Source organism: Phallusia mammillata, chromosome 1 (assembly GCF_965637545.1).
Source record: "Phallusia mammillata chromosome 1, kaPhaMamm4.hap1.1, whole genome shotgun sequence".
Lineage (NCBI taxonomy): Eukaryota > Metazoa > Chordata > Ascidiacea > Phlebobranchia > Ascidiidae > Phallusia > Phallusia mammillata.
The window spans coordinates 32,591,013-32,604,903 of record NC_137252.1 but is presented as its reverse complement, the minus strand read 5'-3'; the positions used below and the strand labels follow the sequence as shown (position 1 = coordinate 32,604,903).

The window sequence follows — 13,891 nt, the reverse complement described above, 5'->3', positions numbered from 1 at the left end:
TTGTAGTTGTAACAAGGTCCGTATAATAGCTGCGCTTCAGTGATTATTGCTACGCATGATGGCGTCACGTTGCTCGAATCTGTGTGAAAATTAGGAGATTGTTGTAGTTTTGTAATGATTTTGTCGAGCTTTTGTCGCTTTTCAGTAAACGTAATAAGGTAAAAAGTGCGAAAACCTAAGCAATTAGTCAATGGATGTTAAGTTCAGAAAAAACATTTAGTCGTTCATCCTTTAGTTTTAAAGATGAAGTTTAGTCCTTTAGTCTTTAAAACTAAAATATAAACGACTTAATGTTTTTTTCTGAACTTACGTCCATTGTTATGAGGCTTATTAGTCTTCATCTACCAAACAGTTCGGACTGGGTGATTTCAGCTTTAGGTTTCAATTACGAGTATTGCAATTAGTCAATGAATATAAGTAACATTGTTATCAAATTAAAATATTTCCCGATGGCCCTAAATAGGCTTCTGTTGCGGGTTCGAATCCCACAGCAGACTAGAATATTTCATCCCATATCTCAATGTCCAGGAATGCTTGATAAACGACTTGATTTGGTATTACTCATTCAACTGGCCTGACGTACTATGATTTATACAACATCGAATAATTTATTTTAAAGCAATTATAAAATCTGCTGCCCGCTTTCCTTTCAAAATGGCGGTGCCGGTGGCATTGACCAGGTACTATTCCTAACAACAAACACATTATTTATATAAGCTATTGCTGCCAGCCTATTTACCCTGATGAAGGCGACCTGTATAGGATGTCGAAACGTCGGAATAAAAATACATTTTGCCAGAAGAGCTCTATAAACTTAAACACATTATTTGACCAATATAAACGAGCATCTGAATATTATGACGTAACCATTAATGACGTAGCCACTAAGCAACATTCTTTTTACACACAGCTGACTGGGTTAAGGTAAAATATCCCCCAGACCAATTTCATATGGGTTTTAAATAATTTTGTGTGTATACATATGAAAAGCTTACTAATGGAATAAGGTGGAGGCATTGTCAACATGTATGCATTGAAAATTCCCATGAAAATCGCATAGAACAGCATATTGAGATAAAACACGGCCTTCACGTATGCTCTCCACTTGTGGTTCAACAAACTCACTACCAGAGGATGGCGCAAGAGATTCTTTCGCTTTGCTTCCACCTGCGCATAGAAATCACAGGATACAACAGTTTTAGTTCGGAACCTAAATCTTGCTTAATGACTTATACTAGCAGATGAAATCATGCTTTTTCTCACCATAATATTTAATGGATGGTTTTTAATGAGCAGATTCAAGTCATCAGTATAGGGAACTGCGCCTTTTTCCACACGACCCTCCTCATCAAATGCCTAGTACAAAATCACATGTCAAACTTCAGGTAATTTAAAATTGCAACAAGCGGCTCAAATTGGCGTGCTACAGCAACTATAAAATGCTACAAACCGATTTTTTTGTCGAAAACGGTTTTTGAAAATAGAGAATTTGAAGTTTAATCAGCAGCAGAGTTACAATCGTTACATTGTAGATTTATGCAACGTAGAAATAAAAAGTTGCTCATGAGACTATTTTGAAAAGAATCAAAAAGTTGAAACGGGCAATTGCGCATTATTTTTTCATTGCTCGTATATTTCGTATATTTTTTGATTAAAACAATCTGTTCTTGTGACTCCTGGTTCATAGAAAATACTTCGTACCTCTCACGACAAGTCAGGTCTAGGTTTAACTTCACTTGTAGCAAGGATTTCACTTGTAAATGTTGAAAATAAACAAAATAAGGACTTAAGTCAAGAACACATCCATTTCTTAGAAATAAGGACAAAAATTTTTTTAGCCCCTCAAAATAAGGACAAATCTTAGAAATAACACAAGGACGGTATGGCAACCTTACGTATAGGTATGACTAAAATTCGATTGGAAGCCAGAAAATTTCTCGCAAAACATGCATAAATTATTTCTTCACGGCCTCGCACTTACATCGGAACCTTTCTCGTCCTCGATCCAATTTTTGCAGGAAAATTCATCGTCCAAAAATACGTTTTCAAATACCACCTATAAGTATAAGAATCTAACCCATTAATAAACGTATTTTACTATTTTTACAAGTTTAAATATCATTTACAAACATTTTTCTTATCGAACATGTTTACCAGGCACGAACAGTTGCAAAAAAATCAAAGAAAGAGTGCACAACGTTGGCAATGGAAAGTTGCGTAACATCATACAACCATGAATTCCTCATTCCTACCTCTTTGCCCATGTCTTCCATGCATTTTGAAAATACTTCCTCGGCAACTTCAGGCATCGATCGAATCAATCCTCTCATAGGCGTGTAAATTACCCTATCTGTCAAAAAAATATTTGTAAATTGGATTGGTATATGATTAGAGCAGTGGTTCCCAAGGGAGGAATTTACAATAATTTACTATTTTTTTCACGTTTAATTTTTACATGTAGTTTCTGAATAGACACCTAAACTTTCGAAATATGACCTGTGCTGTTGATAAAAGATCCGATTTTAAATAATCTTTGAATGTTTAAGAATCTACTGTGTTTATTAAAGTGGAATGAAAATGTTATAAATTGTCAAGAGAGGAATCTGTTTAAAAAGGTTGGGAGTCGCTGGATTATAGGGTGTGATAAACACAGTAATGCTCCATGTTTGATGCTCGGCCGAGCAGTTGCACAAACTGACCCGAGCATTAAGTTCGCATATTTATGCCCTACTAACATACGAAACAAGTTTTCCAAAGGTTAACCAACAACAAAAGTGACTGTTTTTTATATGCGCTATAGATGGTGGAAACAGTACTTCTCGGGCCTGTAGAGTTTAATACACCGCCGCTGACGTAAGGGACATGAAAAGCTAAAAACTAGCGTGGAAATGTTAATGTTTGTGACGTCACAATGCCCCGAGCGTGCTCGGTCGAGCACCGAACACTAACTTAAGATGCTCGGTGTTCGACCAAACAGAACATTTGCAGTTTTAGCCCATTCCTAAATTACCTACCATCATCTATATCGCTTGATCTGTTTTTCAAAGCTTTCAAGTTCACGTCTTGACTTTCTATAATCAATCGAGCACACGAAGGATTTCCTGAATGTATTGCAAAGTCTAATGCATTCCACCCGTGGTAATCAGAACGATCCATTACATCAGCTTTTAACCTGAAAAAGATTTGTTACAGTACGCTAAGCCCGATGGGATTCGAACCAACGACAGGCCATTCCATATGATTTTTTATGGGGTTCGAACCCAGGACACTCCTGTGGACAAATCCCGAGATCAGGTTTTTTTAGGTCTGTACATGGGTCAGGCGCCGGACCATTCGACCAAGTTCCTGCCCAATGCCACATGATAATGCTGGATGACCAGCTGATTCGGTACAACGCCTTCAATCGGCCTGGCATACTATGATTTATACATGAATGTGCCGTTTCTGCGTAGACGGTTCAGGGCTGATCCCAGTTTATGTTCATCTCAATTAAAAAGGATATGAGCAAAATTTCGAATCCATTAAACTAAAAAAGTGCTAAACTGAATGCTTGACTTAAACACATACAATTGCATTTGCATTTAGTGCAACACCAATATTTGTACATGATCAGTTTCATACAATGTTACATTTTTACAATTCGCATTTTAATATGAAGTTTTTCTAACACTTTTGGCCTTCAATGTAGCACGCTGAGATAATGTAGGAATCTAATCATATAAAAACTAAATCACGCAGATCATGCTTGTGTCAAAGGCATTTTTGGCTTGCACGTGATTATTAAACTTACTGTAGAAAAACACGAACTGCCTCAGTATTTCCCGCCAAGCATGCGCAATGAAGTGGAGTTTGCCCATCATTGTTTTTCGTATTGATGATGGCTCCTGCACTAAAGAGTACCTGAAGAGAATTGACGCTAGGTTCATGCAATTTTAACGTTTATGCTCAACGCCAGTGTGTTGTTGAAGTTACGTGGTGGAAGTTTAGATATTAGACCATTTACAGAAATTAGACTATTTACAGATACGCAAAACTATTTGCAAACATTTAGGCCAATGCTTCAAAATTTGGGTTTGATTAACAGTATCATATAAGATCAGCATGTTTTCAAACGTTGTTGTTTTTTAGAAGAAACTAAAACAATGTAAAAGAGCTACATTACTTCAAATATATTTTTAATAAGTTGGGTGCTTTGGGGCTTTTTGTCTTCCGGGTCAACTAAATATGCCGCAATATGAAGAACAGTTTTGCCTTTATTGTCACAAGCGTTGACATCTGAAAAAGTTGGATTCAATCAACAGAAGATTTTCTATCAGCAGAAAACTGAATTGACAAAATTGCTTTGAGACTGACAATTTACAGTTAAGTTTCTTATAAAAATAGTACTTGTTTACGACTTTCCAAAACAACGTGGGCTCTGTACAGTAGCGACAACAATCTTTGTTAATTTACGTTTTAGCAAAGAGGGTTGCAAAATTTAGACATTAATTGCTTTCAAACATTTAAAAGTTCAAATGCGACTAAATCTTCAAAAAACATCTTCAAAACTGTATATTAGATTAAAATGTTTTGGCCAGCCTTAACTTTGGTGCACCACTACTCAAAACAACGTTAATTGCCTATGTTACTTACCCGCTCCATTCTCCAAGAGTAATTTACACATCTCAACATGTCTGTGTTCAACTGCGTAGTGTAGAGGAGTGAAACCCTTAGTGTCTTTGAAGTTCAGTTGTTTGCTAACAACTGTCTTGTCGAGCTGTTTAAGTTTTTCCACCATCTCTTTCTTAAAACCGAAACGTGCAAACTGCGATTAAAAGAGGTCTTGATAAAACTTGTGGAAGTTAGTATACGAATGGTGTACACTTGTCATGTTGTGTGTCATATAATTCGTTTCACAAATTCCGCCTAGCGAAGTTTACTAAACGCATAGTCCGGGCATGGTTAAGTTAAGAAAGCCTGATATAGATTCTTCAGTAATAAAAAATTACAAGAAAATAACATACACAATAAAGGAAATAGAGAATATACTTGCCCAAATGAACGCAAAAAGGCGCTTTGTTTTATTCTCAAAAGATTTTACAAAAGCTTTAGGTCATAATAATCATTAAGCATTGGTCATACAAAAGGTTATAATCCATAATAGTGTAGACTTGGGTCGTGTCAAACAATTAATAAAAAAGCGCAAGGTAAACTATGACGTCATAGAGATCAAAAATATAATAGTTTCACCATTTGACAAGTCCATGACACAGTAGCACCGTGAACAAATGTGCAACGAACAAATTACGTGAGTAATGGGTTCGAACTGAGGCCATCCACAAAACAACAGTTCAATTAGTCACGCTGTTAGACACAAGACTGTCAACAACACTGTCACACTACTATAACCGAGTAAGTGCCAACAACAAGTATATCGGTTTTCAATCAGGATTTTTTTCTGTGTGTACTTTTTTCAGGCCTTGAAAATACCACAAAGTTTTTTAGTGGTTTCTTTCTTCTTAAACCCCACCCTCTTCCCCTAACACAGGGGTTCCCAAACTTTTTTGGTCTGTGGCCCAAATGTCTATTTAATAGCGATTCGTGGCCCACCACGTGCTGTAAATTTGGGCACAAACAAAAAAATAACTCAAAAACAGGCGAAATTTTCTAGCAATTTATTTTTAATGAGATACATGCTCCTGAAATTTGGCTACAAGATTCGGACTTCTTTGCAAAAATTACGTTTTTCAAAACAAAGCGCATAATATCTACAGTATAACAAAACAGTAGAATCTATTCAAATGGCTTTGTGGCCTATTGAAAATTTCTTGGTGGCCTAGTACTGGGCCATGGCCCACAGTTTGGGAACCACTGCCCTAACATAAGTGGTTGTTGTTTGTTTCACGACTGGTCCCACCAAATCTCTCAAGTAATATTTCGCCTTAGTGCGCCATATTAATCCGCTCTTATAAAACTTACATGACGTTTGTAATCACTCTATTTGTAGGACGAAAGTCGTTTAATTACCAGTTTTTACCCATGGTGCCCTTTACTTTTTACGCTTCATAACGTGTTAACTTCGCAGAGTTTCCGGCTTTGGAATTGTTTCAAATCAATTGCGTTGCTATTACATCTTTTATCAAGCAACATATACCAAACACTTGAACACGTAAATATTGAAACTATAGCTACCATATAAATGTGATTAATTGACTAATTTATTACCCACCTGATGGAACTCATTGCTAACCTCATTCCCATTATCGTCTTTCACCGTAACATCAAAGATCTTGTTAAGAAGTCGGTCTAACAGTTAAATAACAAACATTAAAACTATGTTAAATTCTGTTTTTTACGGAAAAAAACATTAACCTACTGTACTTTTGCATTAACCCTTCTTTAACTTGATTTTCTTGGCTTCCTTTACTTGAAATCACATTACCATTGTCCATATTTTACTAACTTACATTTAGTGCATTCATATCATATTGTCATGTTAGATAAACTGCATATTCAAGTTAGTTTGGCATTACTCAATGCTTGTATCATTATCAGCTTATTTATATCTCAGTTTAAACTCGGAAGTAAGCTAAGGATTCATTCTGGCTACAGTGCAACCTAAAGCCAGTGACGAATTTATAAATACAGTAGCAAAAAGTCTATTGCTGATAAGTGAAGCAGAGATATCTTTTCTATCATCTTTTGTAAGCTAAATCGGGCCTGTAAAGATCCAAAACAAACTGGTCTAACATTTGTTTACGCCTAAATCTTCAACAACAAAAAGGTTTAATATTGTTACACCTAACATTTTTAAACATTTTCACGTTTTGTGCCCTTATTAGATAATGTCAAAAGCTTACATAAAGTAATTCCGATAAGCTTACTTAAATCATTAATTATACAGAACAAAACAAGCCCAACTAGTAATCAAGTACAATTCAGCAGTTACCGAGCAAGTAAATGGACAATACCACAATCAGATATGAACACCTGCAACATACGTCAAAACAATTGCACATTCTACATTTCCTCTTTACCCTTGTTGCGTCATAGAAACACCATACTGGCTGCCAGGTTCGTACAAACAAAGAGACACTGCATACGAACAGTAATAACAAAGCAGTCATCTATTCTGATTAATTAAGTCTCGTTTTCACCAAGATTTAAAGATTTGTAAAAATAAAGAAATAATCAAAAGACGGTTTAGGTTTTGAATAAAGACTATAGGTCTGTAAGATTGGTGATTTAACCAGCGAGGTGACATTTACAGCTTTCTTATACAAGTAGGATGTTTAAATGTCGTCTCTCGAAGATTCAAATCTCTGTCATTTTGCACTGGACATCTTATTGTTGTAAAATTTCGCTGGATCTTATTACATGTTGTGTAGTTAATTAGCATGTACATGCCTCAACACTTGCCAGAAAATAGCCCAATTACAAATCAACGTGTATTTTTGTTTGCAAAGTTTTATAGTTATTTGCATAATATCGTTTAAACATTCTAAATGTCCAAATTCTAAACAGAATTTGTTGCAGGTTTTGGCATCATTTTAGTGTTGTAAACCTTCATCCATGTCATATCGTCGGAAACATCGCAAACAACCATATTTTATGATTTACCACTGGTCGATCGAGGGTAAAAGATGTTAGTGTCTCTTCTGTGTCCAGAAAGCTTAACTCCAATTAGATCAATTTTTGATCAACATTCTACTGCGATATAATTATCACTTTTGGCATGGGCTAATCATTACGGTTCCAGTAAGCTTATTGAATTGTCATGCTCACATTGCAACCGAATTTGGTTTCAAAGTGTGAATAAGTATAGGAGAAAGGCTTTCGGAAATACCGGTTTTTATTTTGCCGCACGCCACCAACTTTCCGCACAGCCTGCAAAAACAACCCGCGGGTAAAGTACGTCGGCCCTTCGTTGTGGCGTCATAGGCCTTCTCTTATGTCACAATAGTATATATACATAGGCGCGCGTAAAAGTGGACAGTGCAGGCCGCGGGCTATGGGATTGTGACTTTATAATCTAACTCGAAGGATAGATTTAACATTCAGAAGATATACACAAGCAGTATGAAGGGTGTTATTGCTTTGCTGGCTGTTGTTGCTATTGTAGATGCTAAACTGTTGGGCAGTTTGTCAATGCTGCCAAGTTTGGCATTTTTCTTCGGCTCGGAAAACAACACCTTGTATGATGTGAACGGAACAACCTTCACGAAGATTGCAACTGTAAAAAAGAACCAATTCTTTGGATTGAGTAAGTAAACCTTTACCAAGCTGACCGCCTTGGTTTAACCTAATGGCTTTGCAAAATCTTTGAATTGTTGTATGCAGATAACTTGGATAATCTCTTATGGCCGTTGGAACTAAAGGCAAAACTAGCTAAGCAAAAAGTGTTGCGAAAGAATTGCAACAGTTCTGCAGTGGACACATTACTAACATAAACTCGGTTAAAATCTTCAAACATCCTGGCACAGGGCTATTGGGCGATCAGTAGCATTTTTTTAATTTGGAAGCAACAGTAAAAAATTCGTCAGTAACTGCCGATTTTTGTTCAAATTTGATATGGCCCCAATGAACTCTTATGAGCCCTGATGCTTCATTATTTGATTGAAATTGCTTCGAAATTTATCTTTTTGCCAAAACAGAGGTCGAAAGAAAGGTTGTTTGAGTGAAGTTTGTTTTACTTGGTGCAAGAAAACATAGCGACAGAGTTTCACAGAAATAAGCACCAAAGAGCTCACAATAAAGTGATTTTAGCGCACGTCAAGCACAATATTGCGTTTTAATGTGGTGCGTAACAATCAAAAAGATACAATATGTATTGATTCAATGGTCAATCAACATTAATTGTCGCATAACTGTGGCCCAATAGGCTTGTTGACCAAAGTAACTGGAATAAAACGAAAACATTTTGCAGAGCTTAAGGGCAGAGTCCGTGGTGCATCGTACATGCTTCCTGACGAAGCCGCCGAAGACTTTCAGACATTCTTTTTCAAGGGAAGGCGTGTTTTTCTCAACAATGGAACTCACATGGTTCAAATGCCAGTTGGTTTGAAGGAACTCTTCGAGAATGGCCCGGTGAAATGTGATGCTGCATTTCCTGTGTAAGTTAAAATTATTCTCTGTATTTTTTAACATTTAGAAAAGTGTCTTATTTCACATAAAAAATGTCTCCATTTATTCACAGAGTAAACGGATCTAGAGATGTGATTGGGACCAATTTTATTTTGAAGAGGTCTATTTACGAGTGTGGGGCTGTTGGCAGCATCTGTGTCAAGTCTGATCTCGCCGACTATGCACAGTTTACCAATTTTTTGTCAAATAAAAAACAACGAGTTGCTGCGGCCCTGGGCCTATCTGATGGTGTGACTGTGCTATTTAAACAGGACATGTACGCCATGTAAGTACAATTAAGCAAGTATTTGCGCAAATACCGCAAATACTTACGTATAGTGTGTGTTTTTCAGCATTCGAGAAAAGAGTGGCGTTGCAGAAGAATTGGAATCCTTCTGGTAACAATCAAGCGGCGATCAAAGATGTACAAACGAATCAATTAAAACGACCAATCTTTGTGAATATTGTTGATTTGCAATAAAAGTTTTCGTTAACACGCGATGTACCTTGTTTAAAAACGCATGATTTTGCGCAAAGCAACTGCAATTCTTCGGAAATAAATATTGATTAGATATCCGACATGACTTACTGTTTATAACGTAGTCTTTTTAAGGGTGCGGCTGCTGCGTCTGACAATATTATGTCCTTTTTTGTAAAAATTTTGACATTGGCGTATTTTCAACGAGGTTTTTGCAGCTGTTTCCCGATTCCGTGGCGCTAGTGTAGTGTTTTCGTATTCCTATGTACCATTTTCATGCACGGTTTCAAAATTAATACAATACAATACAATACTTTTGTTGCAATAACCTTCTCTCATCGGATATCATAGTCTCGTATTTACAATCCGATGAGATCTTGGGGCGGGGGCAGCCAGTCAGTTGCAGATTTTTTATTTTTGGCAAATTGTGTCACTATTTTAAAACTGTTAACTAAAAGTGTTTTGCGTATTTTTTGGTTTGAATTAAGAGCATAGGTCGTATTTTAAAAGAACAACAGTTTGCTTGTACATAACGCCTAATAAACTGGTTTTTACAATGGACGATTACGAACGAGTTCTGCTGGTAAAGAATGAATGCTTCGTGTACAAACTGCCTCCAAGGCCTTCAAACCGAGGTTACAAAGCTGCAGACTGGGGACTGGACAAACCTCAGTGGACAGGCAGAATGAGAATTGTTGTCAAAGGAAAAGGACTCTCAGTGAAGTTAGAAGACAGAGATGGAAAACTTTTTGCCAAAGCCCCCATTGATATATATCCAGGAATATGTGTAGAATCTGTGACCGATTCCTCGCGATATTTTGTGCTCCGTATCATGGATGATAATGGCAGGACTGCATTTATCGGAGCCGGTTTTGCCGACCGTGGCGACGCCTTTGACTTTAATGTAGCTCTTCAGGATCATTTTAAACAGATAAAAACTGCAGAAACCATTGAAAGCACACCAGCAGTCCAACCAAACCTAAACTTGCAATTGAAAGAAGGACAAACAATGCGAATTAATATCGGAAACAAAGGGGCAAATAAAACACAAGCCAAACCACGGCCACAGGGTGCAGCAAAGGCTGGAGGGATATTTCTACCTCCACCACCGGGTGGGGCTCCTGTAGTCAAACCACCAGGCGGAGCTGTTGTTGAACCAAAGACAGACAATTCAGAGTGGGGTGAATTTTCCAGTTCCAGTGCATCGAACAATTCTGGAGGCGGCAATTGGGTTCAATTTTGATAAAAGTGAAATTTTAACACATGTTGTGCAATCTTAGCGTAGTTGTATCATTTCATTTGCTTGTATGCCAACTTAGTACTTAATGTGTGTATGTAACATTAACTTATAATAAGTCTCATTTCCTAGTATCTCTATCTATCAAATCATGCACAAATTTTGTATGTTATTTCAGTTTGTAAATGTGTAACATTTTCATCTTAGCTTGTTCCAGAACAACAAAATGAGTAGTTTTAAATGTTTACTAGTATTTGATAACCAAGCAAAATGTGTGGAAATCTCCGAAGGTAAATCAATGTGTTTGCATTAGTAGAAAAGCACAAGCCAGCGCATGGGTATCAACTTTTCAATGTTTTAAAATTTGTGCTAGTCATCTTGAAAGACAAATTATTCCCTAATAACTTTCAAAACCCAAATTGTGTGTCTAAATATGCATGCAGTTTTTTTTTTATTCCATCTAAAGAAAAAATAGAGAGATAAATGTTGTCTAAAATATATTATGTGTTGCAAATTCACATAATTGAGTCATAAATGTTAACTGTTGAATGCATTTTTAATTTTCATTGCTTTTCTAGGAACAACCAACAGGAGTCTTTTGCAATTATTGCGATCCACATTTCAAAACCAGTCTATCAGTTTGATTCAACAATGGAGGTCGGATTGGAACTCTTGGGTTGAAATTTCAGAAGATCATGTCGCAAATGAAGGCATGCAAAAATACAAGGGCATAAGTTGTAAGGTAAAATGATAATAAAACTTGTTTGCGTTTAATGAGAGTATAGAGATTAAACTTGATGTGACTTTGTCCGTTAAAAAAACGCAGGTTTGCACAAAACTCTGCCCTAACCATGAAAATATATCAAATCTTGATTTATTCGGATTAGTTTGGACCAAAAAATTAGTCCAGATTGGGTAAAGACCTGGATTAACGGATGTTGATTAGTTTATGTTACAAATCCTTTGTACCTTAAATTTGTTGGAATTTAGCAAAGATCCTGATTAATGAAAAGTGGGTTTAAAGTGGTTTAAATGATTATTGCCCCTCTCTTCTAGCCATCTCTAAACTATAAAAATGTTTTTAGTCTGTGGGAAACCTGTCTCCATCTACCAGTGTTGTATTTTGTTGTGATATGCAAGAACGATTTAAACCCGCAATCAAATATTTTGCTGAAATTGCTGAAGTCGGTAACAGAGTTTTAAAAACGTCAGAAAAACTTGGAATTCCATTGGTTGTCACTGAACAGGTCAGTTCTTAAGGTTTAACTGAATTATAAAATAAAATTGTCAATATTTAACTGTATGATATAACCTGAATTGCCTGTACAAAGTAGAGCTTGTAACTTAGATGTTGGATGTTTTTGGCATGCTTAATGGTTTACTCATTTGTTTTACATGTTAAAAAATTAGAACATTTTAGTAATGTTAAAAAAAATAGTATCTCATTGCTCATGTTTGAATATTTTGATGTATTAGTGCCACTCATTTCTGTTGCATACTTTTTGCATGCTTTCTGAATACTATTTAGTTTAACTGGTAGAAACCTAATTTACACACAAAAATCATTGTTACTTTGACATGACAAGTAAATTAGCGTGTTTAAAAGGTTCCAAATCTGAACACAAATTTACAAATATATACTCCAGACTGACAACTTCTGGTTTATATTGTAGTACCCAAAAGGTTTGGGAAAAACAGTTGAAGAACTGGATATTGGTCATGCTGCAGTCCTGGAAGAAAAGACTAAATTCTCGATGATGACCCCAAAAATTGTAGAATTTCTTACGTCACAAGTTCATTTGCAATCTGTTGTGTTATTTGGTGTGGAGGTAGGAAAGATTTCATACAGCTTTTCTGCAAAGCTATTTTAGCAAGACAAAACGCAGAATAATCACTACTGTTCATGGCCAAGTTAAACCAGAACATTGTTTATTAACCCAGGGTTTATGGACTGAAATGAGTTACCACAACTTTTTAATGACTGTAACGCTCCACACTTTTTGTAGAACACCAAATCAGTTTTGTTATTACCTTAGTTTGCCTGTACGATCTTATTCAAATAGAATCCAACGATTAAACACGATAATTACAGATACAAAACACACACAGCAATCTAGCCACACCACGAGACAAACGGGCGACAACCTCACGTAATCTCGATACCAAAACTTAAACACAGAAATCATAATCGCTTGGGCAAAAGTAGTCTAGATGCCCCAAAAGATTGAGAAACACTGAACTAAAGGTAGTTTTAAGCTTATTTTTTATGGTTATCTGAAAAGTGTTTGAACTAGGTTGCCATATATTTAACAGTCTTGCCCCAAAATGCTAACCCAAATGCACAAAAATCTTTCACTTAAATTAAATTTACACAAATTAAATTTTAGTAAAAGTAAACATGTCTTCAATTTTAAAGCAAAGTGATTTGTAAATTCACAGGCACATGTATGTGTTCAACAAACTGCACATGATCTTATTACACGAGGTTACGATGTTCATATAATTGCTGATGCAACCTCTTCGAGAACTCAAGCTGATCGGCATTTGGCTTTTGAGGTAATCATGTTGTTTCATTCAGTTCACTCAAACATGCAGCAGTTGATTGTCTTGGTCTTTGTGATAGCAGTTTATTGATTTGGGATAATTAACATGTGACAGTCCAAACTTCCTTTCCGTTCTACAGTTGCCAATTAATCTCTGTGTATTCTTTAGTTTATCATTGCAAAAAAAACTGCTAAAAAGTTAATATTGTGTTACTTTGACTGAAAAATGGAGCTCTTTTTAGGCTAAATTTTTTCTTGTATATGTTTTTGTTTTCATTATTTTTGCATTATGTTTTTAGAGGTTACGAAGTCTGGGAGCTTTTGTTACAACTTGTGAGACTGTGTTACTGCAATGGGTTGCAGACAAAAATCATCCTAAGTTCAAAGAAATTCAACAAATTATTAAAATTTCTCCGCCAGACACTGGACTGATCATGAAAAGCAACATCTAATTGAAGATTATCTGTTGGCATTTTAATTTTTTACGTTTTGTGCAATTTTCTAATAAACTGCTCCCATTGTTTATGATTG

General features: G+C 36.0%; 3 protein-coding genes across 3 annotated transcripts; all 3 read left to right on the top strand.

Moving 5' to 3' along the window:
* The first annotated feature begins 7,956 nt into the window (after positions 1–7,956).
* LOC145209120 (uncharacterized) lies at positions 7,957–9,894 on the top strand. Its single transcript, XM_080079370.1, has 4 exons — positions 7,957–8,242; positions 8,906–9,092; positions 9,176–9,388; positions 9,456–9,894. Exons 1-4 carry the CDS (start codon positions 8,059–8,061, stop codon positions 9,502–9,504), a joined length of 633 nt encoding a protein of 210 aa, XP_079935496.1. The 5' UTR covers positions 7,957–8,058; the 3' UTR covers positions 9,505–9,894.
* Positions 9,895–9,962: 68 nt separating this feature from the next.
* On the top strand, positions 9,963–11,024 carry LOC145209118 (adaptin ear-binding coat-associated protein 1-like). Its single transcript, XM_080079369.1, has one exon. The coding sequence runs from the start codon at positions 10,137–10,139 to the stop codon at positions 10,821–10,823; it is 687 nt and encodes a 228-aa protein (XP_079935495.1). The 5' UTR covers positions 9,963–10,136; the 3' UTR covers positions 10,824–11,024.
* A 19-nt stretch (positions 11,025–11,043) lies between these two features.
* On the top strand, positions 11,044–13,883 carry LOC145209116 (isochorismatase domain-containing protein 2-like). Its single transcript, XM_080079366.1, has 6 exons — positions 11,044–11,107; positions 11,396–11,559; positions 11,903–12,064; positions 12,491–12,646; positions 13,257–13,373; positions 13,660–13,883. Exons 1-6 carry the CDS (start codon positions 11,044–11,046, stop codon positions 13,810–13,812), a joined length of 816 nt encoding a protein of 271 aa, XP_079935492.1. The 3' UTR covers positions 13,813–13,883.
* Positions 13,884–13,891: the final 8 nt, after the last annotated feature.